Genomic DNA, 23,380 nt, shown 5'->3' on the forward strand with positions numbered 1-23,380 from the left:
CATGTCATGCACAAAGTGGATTTTATATTTTTGGCTTTTTGGTGATTTTGAAGTTTCCATCCCTCTGCAGCAGGAGTTCGTTTTGCTCTGGTTTTAAGTGTGTCTATTTTCGGATCAAGCTCATTGTGCCTCCATCCAACGGTTGCCTCTCACTGTTTTCAAAAGATAACTTTAAAAGTTCAAGTATTGGTGCATTATCTGTCTTAATCTGAAAGACTGTCAGCTGATACAGCATCCCTTTCAAACCCTGCCAGGGCATTCGGGAACCTTTCTTCTTCCCCCTCTTCCCCCTCCCAGGCTCTTTGCTTATATAGGCACTGTGTTTATGTGCTCCTCCAAATTAGACTATAAAGTCTCTTGGGCAACATATGACTTCAAGCTGTCGAAACGCATTTTGAACCCATGTGCATATTTTCATTACAACTGCATGCCCCAGCTACCCAATGCACTTGAGATGAGCATTGTCTTCTACCAGAAGAAAGACAAAGATGACCTCAAGCTATATAGAGGCTTGTGTTTTGTCTTATGTAAGTCCTTTTGGGGTTTTTGGTGGATTTGTGAGGAGAAAGCCAGCCCTTCAGCCACTGGGTAATGAAGCTTCTGAGCATTTGCTCTACAGAAAGTAAGAATGAATTTTGCGCAAGCTATTTGGCTTAGGATAAGCTGGGAAGAAGGAGCATCTTGCTGACTGTGTTAGTGTCTGCTAAAGGAGCGCCTCTGTTTTAGGAAGGATTTGTCATTCCCAAAGTACCGATTGTGAGACAGGAATAAAGCTTTTCCCCTTCTCATTCTGTTTGGTTTTGCTTTTTAGTGTCATGTTTTGGGGTTTGCAGTTTAAGTCCCTTAATCAGCTAGTAAGAAAAGCTGTGAAATGAGTGAAGGCACAGGATTTAATGCCTAGAGTTTGATAATCGTGTTTTGGTTTTTAAGCTTAAGATTAGAGGGGTTTGGTAACATGACAAGTTGGAGGTATGTATCAGAGACATGGGACTTTAGTTTGAAAGTTGTGTTTTATAATAGTGCTTTTTTAAGAGCAGATTCTCACTATATTTACTGTCAGTTTCTCCCACAACACCATTACTGAGAAATGACAAGTTAGGAACGATGTTGTTAGAGTCTGGGGGGATTGGGATGGGGTTTTTTGGCTCATGCAGTGGAGATCAGGTTTTCAGTTGAGGAGCCCTGGTCATCCTCACAGCTGATGTGCCCCATGCTGAGCATGACCCAAGATGTTTTCAGCTGGAGCCTGTGCTCAGAAGCCTGCTGTGAGCAGTTCATGCCTCAGTGCATGGGCTCTTGCCCAGGCAGATGGCAGGAGTGAAATAGGAGCAGAGCAGCTATTAAGGGTATTATCCGTATTTCAGTCATAACCCAGTTGCTAATCATAACCTGGTCTATGACTACAGGGTCCTCAATCTGATTGTGTTTGAGCAATGGAGCACTTTCACCTGCTCTAGTAGGTGTCCTTGCCCATGGCAGGGGGTTGGAATTGGATGAGCTTTAAGGTCCCTTCCAACCCAAACCAGTCTGGGATTTTGTGGCCTCCTCTGGACTTGCTCCAACAGGTCCATATCCTCCTTATGTTGGTCTGGATGCAAGACCGCAGGTATGGTCTCACAAAAGCATTGTAGAGGGGGGAGAATCCCCTTCCTTGCCATGCTGGTCATGCTTCTTTGCTCTCAAAAGGTATGATCTGGCACTGGGGTCAAGAAGGGATGCTGGACCATGAACCTTTAACTACAGCAGAGCCGAGGCTCTATGAGATACTGGAAGCTGACTTGGAGATGCTAAACCAGTAAAGAAATGGGAGAGCAGCTTCCACCGTTGCCTGCTCATGTGTTCCCCTGCCCTAAATCACTCAGGACCCTGCATGCAGCAAGGGGTGGTTGCTTGCTTTCTTACTTGAAGCAAAGTGCTTCTGGTAGGGTCTTTGATGAAAACCTGTGCATCTCCTAGATCATTGGGTAGCACAAGAGCAATGACTGATTGTTACAGTGCTTTAAACTGTTGCTAACTTTTATTGGATATTCTGCTTAATGCATGTGTAAGGGAATTATCTTGATAAATACACAGTACAAGTACTGCTTCTGGCTAGAAGCATGATAGCAGCTAATCCACAGAAACACGCACAGCCCAACCTTTTGTTGCTTTCCATTTGGTATGATTCTGCAGAACAGGATATGTCAACACTCTGGTGTCTCACAAAGAGCCACTTAAGGGGTGTGGGTGAGCACGATAAAGCAGGACCGAAGGGGTAAGTGTTGGGACATGCTGATGGATATCGTGTCTGCATAGAAACAGCTGTTTTATAAATCCCTTCTCTTTTGCTAATGGAAAACTGACAGCATCCCAGAAGAAAGCAAGTTCAGGAGGTGCAGAGTGCTTTGCATGTTCAGTCAAAGTGTAATTGGTTTCTTAGCAGAGTTAGCTAAGTTTTGGGGGTGTGGGTTACACTTTGTGCTTCTGGGGTGCTGTACATATTTCATCCCTTTCAGATGCTCTTTCTCCTTTTCTTCTTGGCTCTAAAAGTTGAAAGAGGGTTTGGGTTTCTTCTGCTTTGAATGTTGACCTTGCAGCATAAAGTTGTCTGGCTTTTTGCTCTCCCTGCCGAGTGATATATGTGAGCATCTGGTAACAAGGGGGGTTGATCATTAGTTTTTCTGCATTTCCATAACTAAGATCAAACATGTACTCAGGATTTCTTCCCGGCATCACTGGACTGGCCGAGTGTTCCCATGTCAGACCCAGCCTTTGGTGCAGAGCCGCAGTGTGTAGGGCTGCATGCTGAGCCGTCCCTCTGAGCCAAGCAAAGCACAGTGGCAAACGTCTTCTTTGGGGGGGTCTAGTGTATTCTGGTGTTGCTAAGTGTATCTGAAGTAATCCAGTCTGTTGTTTGAGTTCACCTCTGATCTGAAGCAGTGCGGTCTCCTGCCTCCCCAGGCACGCAGTGGGAGCAGGCTGCTCTATGTCATCCGAATTGCTCGTGACACCAGTATTAGCAGTAGGATGTTCTTGATGTTCCATTTTTACTGAGCTTAAGGGGTTGCTGCAGGAGGGGAGGTGGTGGGTGAAGGCTTGAGCTCCCACTGTGCCCAGTAGCACAGTGTCAGATGTGTGCAGCAGCTCTGGCCTCACTGGAGGTGCTGGTGTCTGCTGCTGGGGTGCTGCTTCAGCGCATTTGGCAGGTGGATTTCATTCACCCCAGGGAGGGATCTGGGACCAGACATCACCCTGGGCCTCATCAGTTTTACAGCACTTCTATCTTTTGGAAGTAAAAATACAGCCACTGAGCTGTGGGTGAAGCTCAGGGTGAGCAGGATCGACCCTCTCAAGGGGCACAAGTCCCGTGGATGGCTGCTACCAAAACACCATCATCTAAACGATAGTGTAATTCCAAAGTAATCCATATTATAAGGCTGTTTTATGGGTAGTTTCTATTCTTTGCTACCTTCTGTTTATGGGGGTTTTCTTTTTGAGTCAGGACAATAAGATCGAGCACAAGAGGCTGGTTCTTCACGTTGGCTGTGGTCACTCTGCTGTCCATCTCAACCTTGCACTTCTCCAGTCTGTTAATAGAATATCAAATTGTTCTCTCTGCATAAAAAGCTATGAAGAGCCAGAACCAAGTCTGAATGTGATTCAGACCAATCATCTCCATCTTCTTTTGGGTGTTGGGTATCAGATCACTACCATTATTAAAAACACCAAAAGCATCTCTCCCCTTCGGGACCTTAAGATCTCTTCATCAGGGTTTCCAGCATCCTTGTCTCCATGTGGATCCCATCATTTGGTTTTCCTGATTGCAGTATTACTCATTTCTCCATTCCTGGGTTTTACTTGTGGACTTCATCAGGGCAAGCAGGTAATGCTTATAAATTGAACTTTGACTGCATAATGCGTTTTCTGGCTGCATTACATTCATTCCCTATGGGCTTGGGGACATATCCCATGTATTGTTCTCCAGTGCAAATGACTGTTTAAAACATCCATCTGCTTTATCTGCTGTTGTGTTTACAATTGCCCTTTGTAGTTCCTGGCAGACTCTTGTCTCCTCTGCCTTTTGTTTATTTAAGGTTATGGTAAAATATCCCTCCCATTCAGGGCGTGTGGGAGCCTTGGGTCAGGGGAATAAAACATCATGACACCACAAGCATCCCAAGAGCCTGGAGTGACCCAGGCAGTGGTGGTTCCAGCTGGTTGCTGATGCTGTTGCTCCTCATGAATGGGATTTTGGCCAGATCCTGCCCTTGGCCTGTCTTGGGCTTTGCAGGCGGAGTAGCTGGCTGCATCCATAACCAGTTCTTAGCAGATTCGGTGCGTGCGAGGGGAAAAATAAAGTACACTTAATTTGTAGCAAAACCTGGCCAGTGGAATAACTGTTGTTTGGGATTGAAGCAGTGTGATGTCCCCATTTGTCTGTCTAGGATGATTTAGGAAGCCAGTTTCAGCTCGAGAAAAAAATAAGATAAAAATACAAAACCCAAACTAAACTGTCTGAAAAACCCAGTGAGGATATATTTGATACTTTTTCCTGGCAGAAGTTAAACAGTTTCCATCCTTCTTCAGTTTCAAGCCTTCAGAAGGCTCACAGGTCCTTCTTTGGCACACGTTGCTTTGTGTCCTTGTCCACGCGTGCGTGCTGACAGTGCTGTAGGCTGGGCATGCATGGGGCTGCGCAGGCTTTGGAGGTTCACTCAGGTTTTGTGTCCCCATCACAGACCAAATATGACCTGGGGTGACATTTGGAGGAGTTGCAAAATCCTGTCTGTAAACAGTATCTATTTTTTCTCTCTCTTATACTAAGCCCCAAGCCATGTAGCTGTTTGTCTCACCCAGAAAATACTCCCTGGCTGCAGGAGTGGGTTGTTTGCCTTCACTACAGCAGTGTTCCCATTAAGGATAAGCATGTAGAGTGTCTGGATGAGACCCTCAGTGTGTGTGCTGCACCAAGGTGCGTGTTGGAGAGCTGTGGGATGTGGTGGTGAATTCCTTGTCCTCTGCTGCTGGATGCGTTGCCTCCTTCCCAGTCATGTTGGGCAAAAGCTTCTGTTCAGCTCCAGGGTTCAGAGCTGAGGGTGTCTGATATGTGTGTGTGTGTATATATATGTATATGCATTAATATATATTATATCTGTCCTTGAAGCCTCACTGCCAGCAGGACATACATAGGTTGATACAAGAAAACTTTCCTCTTCCATATCCGGTACCCAGCAATTTGCTAGGTAAAAAGAAGATGACAATGATAAAATGAATGATTGTAAAAAATAGAGTGACAAGATGAGATTTTCCTGGGGAGGAGTTGTCAGGGTCCATGTCGGAGGAGTGGATCGGGAATACCTTCATGCGCTATGCATATGCTTACAATGGGATGTTAAACTGTGAGTAAGCTGAGGGTAAGTGGTATTTCAGAAAGCTTTGAGAACCAGCTTGCAAATCTTACGAGCCAGCTTAGTCCTCATTTCAGGAATAGGACATGGACATGGACAAAACCATTCCCCCAACTCTTTAACCTCATCTTTCAGTGCATTGCTTTGTAGTGTCCATACAACAGAGAAAGCAGCTGCTTCAGTGGCACAGTGTCCAGCAGCTTTAAATAACACTGGAATACTTTAACCCATCTTGACAAACCAGTAGGACTATACAAAAGCATTTGCTTCTGTCAAAGCAAGAACCTGTAAGGGAGCCACAAGTGAGCGCTGCCCCAGCTCTGGTCTCGCACATGAGCAAACAAAGCCTTACTTGAGGCAGCTGTGTAGCAGCTGGCCTGGCTCACTGGATGGAAACATCTGGATGGTCTGACAATGCATGGACCCTCGCGGCATGAGATGCTGTGCTGACTGCTGCTGTGTGCAGCATCTTGCTGTCGCTGCTCTCGGCTGTTTGAAGACATGCTCTCTAGTTCATCACATCAAAGTCTCAAGCAGAAAGGCTTGGCTTGCACAAAACTAGCACCTCTCCTTTCTTGTCTAGTGTCTCTTGCCTACAGCTGGGGACTGAGTGATGCGATTGAGGTTCATTTGCTAAAAAGATAATGTAATTCCTTTGCTCAGCTTCAGGATGCACTTGCAGTACTGTGCCAGCTGCACCTCCAGCTTCATGGATGGCTGCTCAGATGATGGTGTGGTTTGGTGTAGCTTTATTTCTATTAAAAGCAGCCCTGCTTCCATGGAGAGAGTAAATGGGGAATGTTTTTCTGATTATGAATCTGTCTGGTCCGTACAGCAGCAAGTGGAGCTGGATTATTTGGCAGCCTCAAAGCTCAGTCTAGAATATGGCTGGGGATGTGTTCACTGCTGGTATTCAACTGTGTGAGGTTGTGCCGTATGGAAAATTCAGACTCCTGAATTCCTCACGGCACTTCTCTGCTAGTTTCCATTTCTGCAGCATATCCTGGTGTTTCCTATTCAGCTATTAGCTCCTTCAAAGGTCACTTGTTCTACATGAAATGGTGGTTCCTGGAATCCCAGGACAGACCCAGCGCTATTCACATAGTCAGTCCCCACAGTGGTTTATCAGGCACTGCCGGTTGCCATCCCAAGCACATCCTTTGCCTTTGAAGAGCTATTGGAGTTCCTTTATGCCACCTCTTGCTCCCTCAGCTGTCCAAATAACACAGAGCACGTTCGGAAGGACAAGGAAATGGCACAGCCAGCAGGCAAGGCCAGGCTGCCATAGGCTTTACTTCTTGAAGGTGCCATCTGTGATGTGATGGTGGCTTTTTTGCTTCCAACGAGTCCCCATTTGGACAGCTTTCATTGGGGGATACTGTGTTTTGCAGTTTCTGCATGGAAGGAGCATCTCTGGCATGCCCCAACACCATGCCCTGGCTGTGCCTTGCGGTGACTTGTTTGTATTGCCATGCCCTAAAACAAAATGAGCACTTTCAGAGCTCTTAATCCCATTTGTATGAGATCATAGTCTCTCTTGACATTAATTGCAGTGGATCTGATTAATTAGGCAACAAAGCATGATTTAATTGGACAGATTAATCTTATAGAATTAAACTGGCAGCTGCCATCTCCCACCACAGTATCGTGTGTTCCTGCAGGTCCCCAAATCAGCACTAAAGCCTTCATGGTCCAAGTGGATGTCTTCCTAAGCAGTTCAAGGCCAAGGTTGTGAACTGTCTGGTGCTGTCTTGGCAGGTGTGGACACAGCACCACTGCCTAACCCCTGTGATTAGGGATGCTCTGCTTATATGATGGGAGTCAGCAACAAAAAGGGGGCAATTTGTTTATTCTTGTGTTTCTGGCTTTTTCAGTGTGAGCTCAAGTGTGAAAACTGTCTCAAATGCATTGGTAATAATTTAATTGAGGTTATTTCCCAGTTGCTGTAGTGGACATTTTAATCCTTGTATCGGATCCATTATGTCATGGATGTTACATTTACAGTGGACTTGTTGTAATTTTAATGGTAATACGGTTTGATTTGGACTACTTGATTCCCTCCTCCTGTTTCCTTTCCTTTCATTTTTCTCCTTCCAATAAAATGTCATAAAAATTAATCATAGCTGAAGGCCAATTTTAACATCCAGATTTAGCAAATAGGATTTGAAACCCCATGTGCTGAAAGGAGAAATGCATTCTAACAGGAAGGCTTTGTTGTGTTATGGAGCAAGAAAAAATGTCTTTAAAACCTTATCTGAACAGTTTCTAGCAAAAAGATTCAAAATTATGAAGACTTTAATGGAAGGGGAGGAGTGGATATCTGATGGCAAGCACAGAATTAAGTTCATCAGTCCCAGTGTTTGGCAGGTGTTCTTTGACTTTCTACTGTAGGCATCATTTCAGTGTGTGAATCCAAACCCATTCTGTGCTGCAACTAGTCCCATCTCAGGCAATGGTGAACTTGGAAAGACAGAAGAACAAATACCAGGGAACTGAGACATGTCCTGAATGTAGGTACTGCAGGCATATTCCTATATGGAAAGCTCCAGAGCAAGATCTGGTGTGTCTCTTCTGCGGCTTGTTCATCTCTTGGAAGAAGGGGTGGCTTTATCACCTTGAGTGTATGTCTGCTTTGGAAACAGGGTTCAAGAAAGAGATTAATCTGTTCTCTGTTTTGGATGTTGGGGCTTCACAGCTCCTGTCTTATAAGAAACATCTGAAAGTGGTGAAGGTTGAAGGCATTGTGTAGAAGAGAAGCACATTCAGTGGAGGCTGCCCAATGGCATCTACTGGGAATGGTCTCTCCGTCTCATTATGGTTCATGTTATAGCAGTTGTGGAAGCCAGATGAGATCAGGGTTTCTGTCATGTCTAACAGAAGGTGCCAAGTGTGGTAAAAGGGAACACTCTTAAGGAGGAGCTCCAGGGGTGGTTGAAGGTGAGCCCTTGCAGGCTGGAGCAAACCCAGTTCTTCATTGCCCAGGGTAGTGGAGGTGCTCCAGGTATAAAGCAGCAGAGCCCTAAAGCTCTTTGCTGGAGCAGTGCCTAGTTTAGGGATTTTTGTTTTTTAAGAGCCATTATGGCTTCAAGGAGGATTGTGCTATTGACCTTATACTGTCCTGGGTGTACTGGAGCAGGTCCAGGCCATGAGAAGGCAGGAGCAGAGGCACAGATGGAGAAATGAGCAAAAGGAGAAATACAGCTGAATCACTTTTGAATCACTTTTGAATCACTTTTGAATCACTTTTGAATCACTTTTGAATCACTTTTGAATCACTTTTGAATCACTTTTGAATCACTTTTGAATCACTTTTGAATCACTATTGAATCACTATTGAATCACTTAAGCTTACAGGGTTCTTCCCCAAAGCAAGTGTGCCCAGTGCCTTTTAGAAGTGACAAGTACTTTGATAATATAGATGCTAAAGACACAAAGGAATTGCTGTTGGTATGCAGGAGAAGAAACCATGACCTCCATATGGAGGGGGACGTAGCCCAGCTGGCTGAAAATGGGACTGAAAAAGAGCATGAAGGCTAATTAAAATGTGAAAAACTGAAAATTCATACTAATGGACAGCAGATCTCTGGCTGTAATTTGATTTCCTTGGGAGACAAAAGGAACTGATTTAAGTTCCTTACCTTGTGCTGACATTGATACTTTTCAGTGTTTTAACTAGTGTGTTCCCAGGGAAGTGCTCAGTTCCTGCATGTCTGCTGTGCCCAGACAGGGAAGCCAGCAGCAGGAATCTCTTACTCTTGCTGCTATTAAAAGCATTACTACAGGTGTCTTCATATGTGGTGTTAAACTTGGCTTTGACCTTGTCCTGTTTCACATCTGGGTTGTGTTCTTGGCTTTCACTTTCCATACCAACAGGTGCAATACATTGGAAAACTCAGCCTTTGCTCTGCGCTGTGCATAGCTGAGGTTGTGTTTGCTTGCCATGCTGGAAGCATTGCACCTCCATCCACTGTCCCCATGGGAGGCATCAGCTCACCTCCAGACCAAGGTGGCTCTGCAGAAGAGTATCTCAAGACAACCATTTGGGCAAACAGCCTTGTAGAAAAATCACAGTCTTTTCATGCTTGAGATGCTGCTGGTTTGGGATCAGATTTAACTGTCTAGGTGCTCCTATGAAGTCAGTTGTAGTTGTGATATGCATGTAACCCAGGGATTTGGACTGTTAAGAGAGTGACCTGCTGATTTTGAGGGTCTTTTTATAATGGGGGGAAGGAAAAGAGCTTTTGTTTCAAAGGTAGGCTTGTTTCTGTGCAATGCTGTGGCAGTTGGTGGGTTTGTTTGAGCTCGTATTTTACTGCTGAAGTTGAAATGAAATGATAACATATTTAATCTGTTCTGGTTTCCCTTTGTGGGGACAGGTTATTGATTTTGACAGTAAGGGTTTGGTAGCTGTAACTAAGCTAAAAGGTGACTGGTGTCATAAACCTAAGAGTACTACTCAAAGCTCTGTAACACACACAAAGGAGGAAGGGAGAGGAAAGTTTCTGGGAAGGGTTTGGTTCTGAAGGGAAGTTTAAGAGCTGAGTATACCCTTCAATGACAATTAATTCACTGTCTTCGTTTCTTTGTAATGAGGCTTCAATTGATAACTGGCAGTCAGATTTAATGTTCTGGGCTGAAAAATACAGTGGCTTTCCTGGGTAATGAAACTAAAATACCAATAAAAACTTAGGAAAATATGCTCCCTCCTCTTTTATTGTTCTCTAATGATTTTCTGTTACCACAGTGCCTAGAAGACCAAGGAGCATGACTCACTGTCCTTCTGAAAACTGGGATTGCGCAGTCCTCTTTGGAAAGGCTTTTCAATCCAAGGGCAGAAGAGATGGGAGATCGAAAGCATCTCAAACCCACTTTTTAAAGTGATGGTGTCAGTATCTGGTGCAGTGCCACTGGTCCATGGCACTAAATTGTCCACCTCCATCCATGCAACCAAGGTCGTTTCCATTTTCTAATGGTCAAATACTTGCTTGTTTTCTTGGTTCTTGCTTGTTATGAAGCTTCTCATGAGTATTGGGATCGGGAGCTGTTACAGCTCCCACCCAGAGGAATAGCTTAGTCCCCCCTGTACCCAATCTTCCTGCCTGGCTTTGGATAAGCATCGCTGGTACTTTCATTCTCTAGATTGTATAACTGTTTTGCCTGATAGCTTTGGGTGGAAGAAGCTTTTAAAGATTGCTGCTGGGTCTAAAAGTCCTCAGTGAGGATCCTTGTGTGCATATTGGAATGAGGGGGAGTTGCAGTGGATTTCATATCAACTCAGAGCTGATGGTTTGTGCCCCTGGAACCTTGGGCTCCATGGTGAATGGCTGGTGAGAGCAGGGATGTGATTAGCACTGGGACAAGAGGAAGGATGACGGGGAGCAATGTGAGAGATGAAGAATAGGGGTGAGAAGAGTCATGGGCAGTTGTGAAGGAGAGGCCCATACTTGAGATTTCACAGAGGAAAATAGAAAAGCTGATGGAGGGGTTTGCAGAGGACAGCATGTAACATACAGCCCTGGAAGGGATGCATGCAGCTGAGCTGGGCTGAAACCACCACATCTGGGGGAGGAAGATGGGTTGTGAGAAAGTATAATCCCTACTCTCTCCATCGCTATCTCTGACCAGGTTCTGGCTCATGCTATATATTATGTTACAAGAGCTTTGCATTCAGGGCTGTGGCTTGTCTTGCAGACAAGATATCATGTATAAGTTTTTGGCATGATGAAGTGGGAATTGTTTACTCTTTCACTTCTTGCATTTTTATGAGGACAAGTAATGATGACAAAAAGAAGATATAAAATACATTGAATGGGGTTTGAGTTTTCTTCCCAATGAGCTTCTTTCCAGGCTCTTTGATCAATAATCTACTTAATTTTTCTTCTGCACCACGTGTTACCAGAGGCAAGTTTCTGATGTAGGACAATGGGGGTAACGCTCAAGTAGCTGCTGCTCTGAACCACAACCTCCAGTGGCTGAGCTTCAGAGGCCCAGAAAAACAACAGTACTGCTTGCAAAGAATGCTTCTACAGAGCTTAGGCTTGTTATTAGTCTTCTCATACTAATGATCTCCAAAATTGCAAATTAGGAGGGAATTTGACTTTAACAATAACATTAAACAACAATGAAAGAGGATGATTTCATGCCTTTTTCCTCTGGTGCTCTAAGACATTGTGCTGTAGGAGAGCGTGGGTTTTATTGATTAGATCTAAAGCTGGCTGGTCTAAGCTTTCTCATGATTATTTGGAAGCCAACTTTGTAATAGTTGCAGGCAGGGAATCCTTGGGGGTTTTGTTAGGGATAAATACGTTCTGCAAGGCTTTGAAGGAATGCACTTCTCATTGGAAAGGGCTCGTGCACCTGAACGCTGCTGGTCCCAGTTCTGCTGCCAGTCAGGAAGAAGACTCTGGTTCTTCCGACCAGCTTGGCTCTGCCTAAGGGGGAAAAAGGCCTTTTGTGCATAATCGCATTGGTTGGATTGTATTTTTCCACTTCTCTCATTTTTAAGCTGTTTGACCATTGGAAATACATTCCTTTGGTGCCCAGGAGACCGTCAATCCTATAAAGTGTGTCTGAGGGATATGCATTAAGGCATTTGCAGAGGGATGTAATTAAATCCTTTCCAACCCTAACTGTTCTATGATTCCATGAAATACACAAGCCTTAACAGTTATTTCAGCATCCCAGTATTGGTTTTCTTACTGCACACAGTTTGTATATCCAGCCATAACTCTCTAATGCATTTGGATTTCACAGCCTTCTTCCTATTTTATGGTACCTTAAAAGAGATAATCATGATATACATACAGACACCCATCTCTATTCTTACTTCTCTAGAGTGTGGAGTCTCCATCTAAAAGCCAGATGAGCTTCTGAAGTGTAGCTTCCAGCCACCTCTGTGTTGTAAGGCTACACCAGTGTACAGCCAGCAGCCTGTCACTGAAGGTTGTTTCCCATTGCACATCTGTGTGGGTGCATCATATTTTGCTAGATGTGTGACAAACATCTGTCCATTCTGCACTGCAAATCCTCTCCCTTGCTGTGGACACAACAGATAACAGCTCACTCCACCAGAGGTAGATTTCCTTGAGCCCCAGCAGGCTGGCACCATGGTTTTAATGCAGTTACTTGGCACAGAGTGCTACAGAAGTAGTCTCTAGGACAAACTACTCTCATTTTGCTCACACCAGTTGTGTTGGTTACTGTATTGGAGTACTGATGTGTAACTTCTTCAGCAAAGTCTGGTTTCAAGGGGGTTTGTCCCAAAGCAGTGTGTGTTCATTGCCAGCATGGTCACAATTGCTGTCACAAGCTATTTTTATTGTAGTCTTTTCTAAGTAAAAGGTGTGTTTCAGTCATTCACCTTCACTGTAACTTCTCTTTCTGACTTGGTTTAATTAGAACACCAAAGTTTAATAGGTAAATGCGTTTAGCCAATATTTAGTATGTTTCTGAGTGATAAGTGTGATCGCTTTGGTAGCTGTGATTTGAGTTTGTGTTGCATTCACCTCTTTTTTAATCTAAATTTTCAGATTGTTATTAATGGTGACCAACACATACTTAGAGCCCCATGACATGAGATTCATGAATAGAAAGGCTATTTTACCCAGGAAAATAAACATATTGAGTATATCTCCTGTACTTCCCCTTCTGATACTGAACTTTTTGGTTTTGTTCAGCTTGTGAACAGCTTTCAAGTCTCTTAAGGAATTTTCATTGAAAATGACAAAACCCATAAATCAAATGAGAAATCCCATCAATCAAATGAGAAATCAGAGGGTTTCATCCATTCTGAATCCTTATGTGTTTCCAGGTGAAACTGTTCTCTGAATGATTCCAAGCCCAGTAGTAACTGTTTCTTTACAGCATGAGAGGGAGGATGGCATATGGGGATACAGCTTCTACCTGGCAGGAAAATAAACCAGAGTCTTTATCAGTAATGCCTATGTCAGTGCCCAGATGTGGAGAAGGAGGGGGCATGGCCTGAGCTTAAAACCATGCTGCAGCTTCTTTGTTGGGTTAAGTTGTATTTGTAATAAGGGGACAGGAATCCTGTTTGTTTTGACACAATGAGGGTTGTGCCATTACAAAATCTTCTCGGGGTGAAAAATGTCGGGTTTGGCCTTAGCGCTGGGAGCAGCTCGTGTGCCACTTGGCCACAGGCAGCAGGGTGGTTTGGGGTGGGAAGCTGCACTTCTTCCCAGGCTGGTTCCCCACCGCTTTGTTTTCAGGGCTTCTATTTAATCATCTTTTGTACAGCTCCAATAAGGAAGCCAAGTAAGAACAGCACTGATGGTTTCATTGATGTTTTAACCTGAATGATGATGTAGTTTGTTCCTCAGTTCTGTGGTGTTTCAGTTTGATTTAAAGGAGTGGTTTAAAAAAGCTCTTTTACTGTTTGCTCATCCCTTGCCCTGCTTGGTTCTGTAGGGGGAAGCACTGGCAGTGCCTGCAGGAGCATCCTGCTCTGGTGCTCTGTGTCTGGATCAATGAGGTGGGATGTGGGAGGCTGGGAAAGATGGGCAGTGGGGAACTGTGCCCAGCTCTCTCCATTTACTAAGACTCATTGTAACTCAGTCTTTGGCTCTCCATCTAACTCTGTGTTGGGTCCTTCCTTACATAGATGAGTGTTGGCTTTGGTCTTCCAAGTCTCATTCATAAGATTGCATTGGATCTGGTTGGAGTAAAGCAAGATGCAAATGTAAAATCCAGCTGCTCTTTAGGAAGCAGGAATGGGGATGCCCTTTGCCTAGAAGAAGAGTGTGTGCATGGGAATGAACTCGGGAATAGGTGCTTGTGTGTGGAGCCAAGAGGTAGGAGAAGGGAGGTGAGAGCCCCAGGGTATGTCAAAAGCAAAGAGACCTTTAGAGATTATTATTTTTAATAGGGATTCTTATGGCCTGTAGCTGAAGGCAACACTTAACTAGCAATTCATGGAAAGAGTTTATCTTTCTCTGCCATTTCACAGATGCTTGTGATGCCACAGGATTTGTTCTTGGAACAATAATGCACTTGATAACCTTTGTTGCTGCTTTTTGAAGCCTCTTTATTCTTGTCTTAGGCTGTGTTCAGCTTGTCTGTGTGTTTATGGTTCAGATAACTGTGATGGGGTTTCCTCAGTGTACAGGAAACCCCATGCTGCTCAGCGCAGCCCTTGGTGGGTGCAGTAACTGGCAGAACAAGGTGTTTGGGCCCTAATTCCTAATGAAATTCCTAATTTTAGGAAGTGGAAATAGCTGGGGAAGTGTCAGTGCTGATGAGCTGCACCCTGGGGTGGCTGGGAGCACTGGGGGAGGTTCCAAGCTGAAATCCCAGTTTCTGGATGGGGGGTGTTGATTTAGGAACTGACAAAGAGTTTTTAATGCAGCAGTGATTTGTTTTTCATGAAGAAGAGGTCACTACATAAAACTTTTCCCCCTTGGCCAAAGTCGTGTTATAAAGATGTACTTGCTCTAGGTTTAAAGTGTTAATTTATGTGGTATACGGGATTGGATTTAAGGGTCCCCGAAGACCTGTGAATCTCAGTAGCTAATAAGGCTTGCAGAAGAGAGCTTGAGAGAGGAAAAACTTACTGGCAGTGAGTAGCACTGGTGAAAGAGCTCCAGGATTGAGCAAGTTCTGCAGAGAATAATTAGAAATGGTTGCATTGGCATGTGGGGTGTTTGATTACTTCCAGCTATAGATCTGTCCTGACTCTGCCTGCAGCTCCTCTGCCTCAGGGGGTTGCTGCTGAAACCCTTCAGGTTGGGTTTTCCCAAGTCTTAGACTGTTTCTAAGGGGACACAACTCCCTGTGGTTTCCCTTGGGATGAGCTGAGCATCCCTGAGCAGCCATTTGGTGTCCCCCATGGCTCTCTCAGCTCAGCAGAGCTATCCCTGGTAGAAGGGATTTGGTGTTCAAGCACTGATCTCTACTCAGCTAAGCCAGAGATGCTTAAACCTGTCCTTCCTCTTCCAGCTGGCCTGGCTCAACTTCTTTCACCCTGAAGAAAAGCTGCATGCTGGAGAAGAAGGGAGACGTGTCCGTCGAAATAAGAGGAGTAAAGGCAGTGAAGGGCCAGACGGTGAGTCCTGCTTCACTGCTTGCTGCTGTGTGACTTGTCACCCTAACCCTAACCCTTGGCACTGCACAGAGGAGCAGACGTTTCAGTTCATGGTTCTGATCATGGTGTACACAATTGTGTTGGGGGGATAAAAAATGGCATCTATGGTTTTTAATAGTTTGTCTGATTTTGATCACCTTTCCACATGAGGAATGACAGTAGTTCTGATTTCTGCATCTCTAGGTCTAGTGATCTTGTGCAAATTAATGCTGCTTAGTAACTTTGTCCTAGACTCTTTAATGGTGAGGCTCTGTGTTCATTTATATCTATAATTTGTACTTGTATACATTTATTATTGTGTATACCTGTGTCTGCTCAAAATCATCAAGTAGCTATTTGTAGTCCAACCAACAGCTGTGAGCATCTGCGGTACAAAACAGTAACTGCTGTAACAGGGTTTTGCAGGGCAATGGAGCCTCAGGTGGCTTCAAAGCCCACATGAAAGGAAGCCAAAGTTGCACAGAGCTTGCATGAAAAGAGCAGAAAGTTACCAAAAAATCAACATTACTTGCCTGTGATTTGGTGAATACAAAAGCAAGGATGTGTGATGCTGACTGCACCTTCAGTCCCTCCCTGAGCTTGCATCCTGCCTTATTCCAGTATGAGAGTTTGCTTTCCGATGCTGGTTTGCCATGACTGTGGCATGAGGATTGCTGCCCATGTCAAGCTCCTGGAAGAGCTCCAGCATTATCCCTACTTCCGAAAACCACAGATCCATTTTTATACCAAGAAGCAAAGGGGATTGAATGCTGGGGAGAGCAGGGAAGAAATACTGGATTAGTGGTCTGTGCATGGGTTGATGCCGGCTAAACCCAAGTCCTCACTGCATTATAAACCTCTCAGCGAGCGTTCATCTTCCTCTCCAGCTCACTGGCTTCACGAGTTTCCTATCTCCTCTGAAGCCTTCACAGTTTCAGAGTGGAAGAGTATTTCCCTGTGGCTCTGCTCCAAGAAAGAGCTTCATAAAAGTCCTTGGATTCCTCCTTCCCAAAACGCTGACAAGTGTGATGCATTTGGTACAGCCTCCCAGAGCGATTCCAGCTCAGTGTGGTCCATCATCTTTAGAGCTGGTGTCACTCTGATGCTCAGATGGATCCAAGTCCTTTTGCTCCGACTCCTTGAAACCTATTCCAGTGTTTTTGCAAGTTGCTTGTATAAGTAGCAAGTTTCCACTGTATGTGAGTGGTGTAAATGGAGTGCTGCAGGCAGATGGTGGGAGGGATTAGATGAGCCTGTTAGGCTGCTTAAGGCTGCCTTTCTATTGCCAGATGTGCAGGGAATCACTGCATGGTGAGAAATAGATACCTAAAATCAGTGGACTAATGAGGGGTTTTCTCATCATCCTTGTGCCCAGGTGAAAACATGTCACACTTTATGTTCCCTGAATGCATCAGAGTTGAGTCCCTCCAGAAACGTAGCACACTTGCACTGGTGCAATATGTCTGTTTGTAAGTTAGGGGGTTTGACCCCATAATGTGAGGGAGATGGGGGGAAATGGCTGGAGTGACAGGTCATTGTGCTATCGGCATTAGCACGGCAGGTGATGTTGGGAAGCAGTTACTTTGCATTTGGCCATCTCAGTTTTATTAGGTAGAGCAGTATTTAACAAGTGTAAGTTCTCAGGGTGGGGATTGACCTTGTAGTAACTGTAAAGCTAGTAAATAGAGCAGTATTTGGTGTAGCTTGTTCGTTTCAGATCTACATGAAGGAATTTTGCTTCTCAGAGAAGGGCAATGAATCATTAAACAAAGTAAACCCATGTCCCAGCAGTGATAACACCGTTTTGCCCATGAGTTTTGCAAAAGGAAAGTCGATCAGATCTTTGATCTCTGAAGAGCCTCTAGAAGATGAAAGTGGCTGCACTATAAATTCCCAGAAGGAAGGAGATGTGCTTTCCACTTGAGGCCTCACTAGTATTTATCTGGAATTGATTTGATGACCTTTCAAGTCCTCTCACACATGCCATGAAAGACCAGAGTGATCCAAGTGTGGAAGCTGTGTTTGGAGGGAGGCTGCTCAATCCCCTTCCATGGCTGTTTGAGTCCTGCTCTGGTACCAACAACAGGAATGGCTTTGATGGTTTATAAACATCAAAGATAATCCAGTCCCATTTCTAAGAGTTTTATTTCAAGTCTTTTGCTGTGAAAAAGGTGGGTTTGAGATGGGTCAGAGCTGGTCCTGTGGGGCCAGGGGAAAGTGATGGATGTGGCTCCATGCTCTAGGCACAGGGATAGGACATCAGAGGCCACAAGCAGCAAAGGTGATGGATGTGGCTCCATGCTCTAGGCACAGGGATAGGACATCAGAGGCCACAAGCAGCAAAGGTGATGGATGTGGCTCCATGCTCTAGGCACAGGGATAGGACATCAGAGGCCACAAGCAGCAAAGGTGATGGATGTGGCTCCATGCTCTAGGCACAGGGATAGGACATCAGAGGCCACAAGCAGCAAAGGTGATGGATGTGGCTCCATGCTCTAGGCACAGGGATAGGACATCAGAGGCCACAAGCAGCAAAGCTGCTCCCTGCTGAAAAGCCCCAAGAAATACTGTGTGAATAGTGCAAAGCCATCGGTTGGATCCTGCCACTTCCAGACATGACTCCAGTATTTCAAGGGCTCCTCCTTTGAGGACTTTGGCTTCAGTCCCAATTGTCACTTTTATGATCATGTTTGTTCAGTTTTGTCCATGTCCCTCCACACTCAGTGCCCTGCATCCAATTGAGCAAGTCAGGGTCATGTCCTGGGCTGAGGTGCCTGCCTGGCACCCTGCTAGAGACAGACAGGATTAATGGGAGGCTGATGTCCATCCCAGTCCTGAGGAGCACGGATCATCTTTCACACCAGCTTCCTGTCCATGCCTCCAAAACCAACATTAGCACAGCTTTAAAATCACCACTCTTTTGGGTTTTGGCTCCTCAAGGCCCAGGATTATCCCCTTTATTACTCCCCTTTACAGTGTTCGTTCCTCTCTGTGTCACCAACTTCACCTGTCACTTAATTTGCTTTAGGTCTCTAATATTTGACCCTCTCCAATGTCTCTCTTTTATTTTTCTCCCTTTTTTCCCCTCTTGGTGTATTTATGCTGCTGTGGAACCACTGTTGCTCCCAGATTAACAAATCATTCTGGAGCTGGTAATTAGCAACAGTTGTGCTAAAAGGAACCATCAAGAATGTTAAATTAGTCCACTTTTAAATAAACTGTGCATGAAATGTTAGATCTCTATTCCCAGAGCACCAGTAAAAATGCTGCTGGCTCTTTGCTAACAAAGCCAAAATATGGGAGTAGCATGGTTGTAACTACAGAGACAATTCTGTGCTCTCGAGGTTATAAATAATGACAGAGGGTTTATAAAGCAGATGTCAATTGGACTCTTTAAAAAACATTGTATAAAAAAGAGAAAGAAAAAGAGTTTCTTTTTCTCCTACTTTCATCTCTGTTCCCAGTTCGATCCCTGCCGTGCTGCTTTCCTGGCTTGCTTGGGCTTTGCTTTTTGGTTTGGCTTTTTTTTCCCTTCCTAGGTTTGTTCATATTGAGCTTGGTGAGAAACATAACTGATTGTTATCCATTCTTTGATTTGGAGCATGGCAGCTGGGAAGAGGCTGAGCAGATGGCTGTCCTTAAGCTGACAACAATTGGGTTCCTACTACTTTGGCAGTCCTTACAGCCGAAGAAAGTCCTTGATGAGAACTCATGGGTTTCAGTGCTGCACATTGCTGTTGTTGAAATGAACATCAAATTGTAGGACAGCAGAAGCTCATCTCAAACCCTCTTCCTACCTGGAGCTTGGGAAGTGATGTCCCAGTTATGTGGGTTCAGTGTTTCACCCTGTTAGTATTTGCTCAGTGCTTTTAGGATGGTTTAGCAGGTAGCCAGTGCCTGGCTCCCTTCATCCCCAGGCAGCTTCTGGTCCTGCAGGTGCCATGTCTCAGCTGTCCCCCCTTCCCTGACCATGCAATAACCACAATAGAGACTTTTCCTGCTGGCTTGCTCTCCTTCGCCAAGGGCAGGTTTGTCCCCCTGCCTCCAGAACAGTCAGTGCCTTTGTGTTGGCCCTGTGCAACTCCCCAAAGCTCAGGCATTCCCAGAAATGCTGATCCTTGTAGATCTATGAAGGGCAATAGAGCCTTATTGTGCTCTGAAACCATAGTAATGAGCGTTCAGTAAATCCAGAACATTTCCTGGATACTGGATGCAGGAGATGGTCACAAATGAAAGGCTTGCCACAAAGTTCTGTTTTCCCCAGAATATCTCTGTGATTTCACCCAAAATGGGAGAAGGGGAAATTAAGGTGATGTTTGAATCTTCAGGGACCATCTCCATCCCTCCCGTATGGCATTGCTATCAGTACTTGTTATTGCAAGGGTAAAATTAGGATTAGCTCATTTGCAGATCCTTACCCCCATGTTATACCTATGCTTATGGTAATAAGGCAGGTATCTGTATAAGGTCTTGCACCTCAGGTGCTTTTCATCAGGAAGATACAGTAATAAAAATATAGGGAAGTCATTTCAGATCATGGTCTTGTGTCTGTGCGTATTTCTTACCAGCATTTCCACAGGTCCAGAGAAGCTTAGCAACTGCCTAAAGCCCCAGAATGATGTCCTGGTTTCAGCTGTTACAGCAGTGATAGATTAATACAACATCATTTCTGGAAGCAAGTGAAAGTGAAGGTGAAGATGATATTTAAAGGGGTCTTCTTGCTCTCAGGATATCTTTAAAGAGGATACATTTTTACACAGCTGAAACTTTTTCAGTGCATCCTTGGTTAAAGCTACTCTGAAATGATTGTTTAATACTGGAGTTACTTTGAGGTCAAGTTCACTGCTATGTCCATTAGCAATCTTTGATAAGACTGTGTTGGGAAACTGCAGTCGGTTTGCTGGCATAGCTTGAGGGAAGCTCCCCATAGCCTGAACTCTATGGGAAAGCAGAGATGCTAACACCTGGGCCTGAGCCTATATGCTAGTTCAGCTTAAGGATGTTGGAGTCACTTTCTGCACCTAGAAAGTGTGTGATGCTGACAGCCTGTGTGGTGAGGCTCACTCCTGCAGCCTGCACTGAGGGTGATGTTTCCGTGAGGACAAGCTGCATCAGCCAGCAAGAAGTGAAAATTGATGGAGTCCAGAATTCTTTATTGAACTCTGGTATGTTAAATATTACAAGAAGTTAACTTACTGGAGAGGGAGAAGCCTGATTGTGTGGTGGCCGCAAGGAGAAATGGTTCTAGGTCACAGTGTTCACAGTGTACCGGTCGATGTGTCCCAGTCCATTCACAAACCCAATTTGCCTCCTGTCTTCTTCACCAGCCCTTCCAGTTGTTATCTGGATTATTCCAAAAGAAAGCCTGCTTTGTTATTATTAATATTTATAAAGCTGTGATGAGGTGCTGTTGATTTGTTCCAGCTGTAGAGCTGTTTGGTGTGTGCCTGTGCTTCCTTGGTACCTGGTTCGGATGGTAGTGGGATGACTGCTGGAAGATTTTGAGATGCTGAGGATATTCAGAAGGCTTGAGAAGGAATTCTGTGGTTGGAATCTCACCTCAGTTGCGTTTTCACCTACTTACACCAGTTCAATTCTGGAGATCCTGATGGATCTTCATTGTGTTGCTTATGGTGTGTGCTGCAGCAAGCTTTCCTGAAACTTGAACTTCTAAGCTCTTTTTGCAGCTGCATGTTAAGCAGAGACCAACATTATTAGAAGTGACTGGTGATTACATATGAATTCCACTTCTGAAAATCGGGCTTTTCATAATGCCTCAGGTCAAATACTGAAGTTCAGGAATCTCAGTTTCTTCTGTTACAAAACATGGCCAGGACTAATGAGAGAACAGATGTTCCAGCCTGGAATGTGATTGCATCTGAGCTATATGTGCATCCGAACTGCGGATGCCATGCACCAAGCATTGTAAGTGCTGAACTCAACTAGTAGCTGGTGATTTTCTTTCCCACAGTATGAGAGGCTCTATTGTCTGTCTTGCTGAAGTATTTGCAGCTGAGCTTTGATTTCCATGAATAAGCTGGCTCTCTGGCCGCATCCACAGAGTATTCTGCAGGCAGACACAAGTTTGCTTAGCATATGCTCCGAGCCCATCTGGTCACAGATCAGCTATAGCACAAAGCTGAGGCACTGGTGCTGAGCTGGGTCATGTGCACCTTTCCAAATGGTCCAGGCTCAGGGTCCTGCTGCAGTGACTGCACCTTCTGCACATCTCTGGCTGAATAAGCTTTATTCTTCTGTTTGTGAGAGCCAGGGTGGGACTGAACAGCAAAACACAGAGCTTCTGTGCTGGTGATGGGCACTGTGAAGTTGTCTTCAGTTGTGCCTCCCTGGACACTCATTACAAATGCATTCCCTTATGGTACATCAGATACATTAGCCAGAAGAGAAGTTCTGCCACACAAAGCCATAGAATACTGTGGCACTGTGAAGCTCTTTGGAGAAGAAGTTGTGAATGAGGCATGGTGGTTTCATGTTTTCATTAGGGGTTTGTTGGCCCTATAGCAACATTGTTGGGTTCGTAACTTATCTCATTAACACGATCAGAGGTTGCTGAAGTCCATTAAGCTGTCTGAAATGCTGTGAATGGATCAACTCAAGAGTTGGCTGAGCCAGGGAACACTTCACTGTGTGATGAATACTGTGTGGATTTGACTTTGGCTTCCCAAAGAGTGGTGGGGTCACTTACATCTCCTTCAGGCCCTTTTCAGATTCATACCAATAGATGTACATGCACAATGATATAATGTTGGATATAGATCCCATGCTATTCCATGTAATTAAACCATCACTTTACAGACAGCCATTCAAGACTACGGAGCTTTTCAATCCAATTAGGCAGAATTACATACAGGAGGAAGAAAAAAAGTGAAGTTCTGCAGGGATAAGATAGCCAAAGAGATTTCCTTCCACTTGCCCTTGATTCCTTATGGATAGCAGTGGTGGGGAAGAGTACATTTAAAGCATCCAGTGAATCATTTGAGAGCCGTTTGTACGCTTGGTTAAAACCTTGCTGCAGCACCACTTGGGAATCATTTCTGCTGGAATTCATGACATATGTTAGTTGTTTATCTTAGCGGGATATGACTTAAAATGTCAGAATGTTTTGTGTTAAGCAACAACCGAATAAAACAAACAAAAACACAGCTGTAATACTATGCTTTAAATTGCTGAATTCAAATATGTGGTATTGATAAAGTAAGCAATAGGGTGCAGTGGTGTATAGAAAATAAGCCTTGTGAGCCCAGCCAGCAAGCCAAAAAGGGCCTTCAGATACTAGAATTAGTTATAGTAATGTTGTTTGTCAGCTCTGCTGTAAAGATCCAGCATTTGAAATCCAACCTAAATGCCTGAAGGAAAACAAAAGGCACATCATATTCTTCTTCCATAGCCAGTGAGAGTGTGGAAAATGAAATAGGATGGTCACAGGTTGTGGTGTGAGCCCCAAGAACTTGGCTGGGACTGATTATATGGGAGCAGAGCTAAAAAGGGTGGAGATTTTTGCTTGATTGGGGTTTGTGCTTTTGAGAGGCAGTGCAATGATATTTTGCCAGTAACAGTGGCTCTGTAGTTAATTGGGAGCAGGAGTTTGTCTTTGTTCATGAACACATTTGCTCTGTGGTGTACTTGCACCTACTCAGTGAAGACTAGCTATATGTTTTTTAAGCCTTTGTCGGGCTACCTGGCCATCAATCCCAGAGTGGACCCGGATGGGATTGAGGAGATAACTGAACTTGGTTGGCTTTTATAAAGAGATGGGAGTTTCTGTGGCCGGTGAGCAAGGGTACCTCTGCCTTACGTGAGGAAGCAGTGATCTTCAGCAGAGCTCTGGCTGTTGGAGAGGCAGAGCTGAGGTTGGGAAGTAACATAGGGTGGAGGGGACGCTGGGAGGTGACTA

At 44.7% G+C, this 23,380-nt stretch overlaps 1 protein-coding gene across 4 annotated transcripts in view; it reads left to right on the forward strand.

Moving 5' to 3' along the window:
* The window catches only part of EDA (ectodysplasin A), a 67,950-nt gene that overhangs the window by 24,379 nt on the left and 20,191 nt on the right, over nt 1-23,380 (forward strand). For all 4 annotated transcript variants that reach the window (XM_034064245.1, XM_034064242.1, XM_034064243.1 and 1 more), the window contains exon 2: nt 15,342-15,447. In XM_034064245.1, coding sequence (XP_033920136.1) covers nt 15,342-15,447 — 106 coding nt within the window. The remainder of the gene's footprint in view (nt 1-15,341; nt 15,448-23,380) is intronic.

Source organism: Melopsittacus undulatus, chromosome 6, assembly GCF_012275295.1.
Source record: "Melopsittacus undulatus isolate bMelUnd1 chromosome 6, bMelUnd1.mat.Z, whole genome shotgun sequence".
NCBI classification, from domain to species: domain Eukaryota; kingdom Metazoa; phylum Chordata; class Aves; order Psittaciformes; family Psittaculidae; genus Melopsittacus; species Melopsittacus undulatus.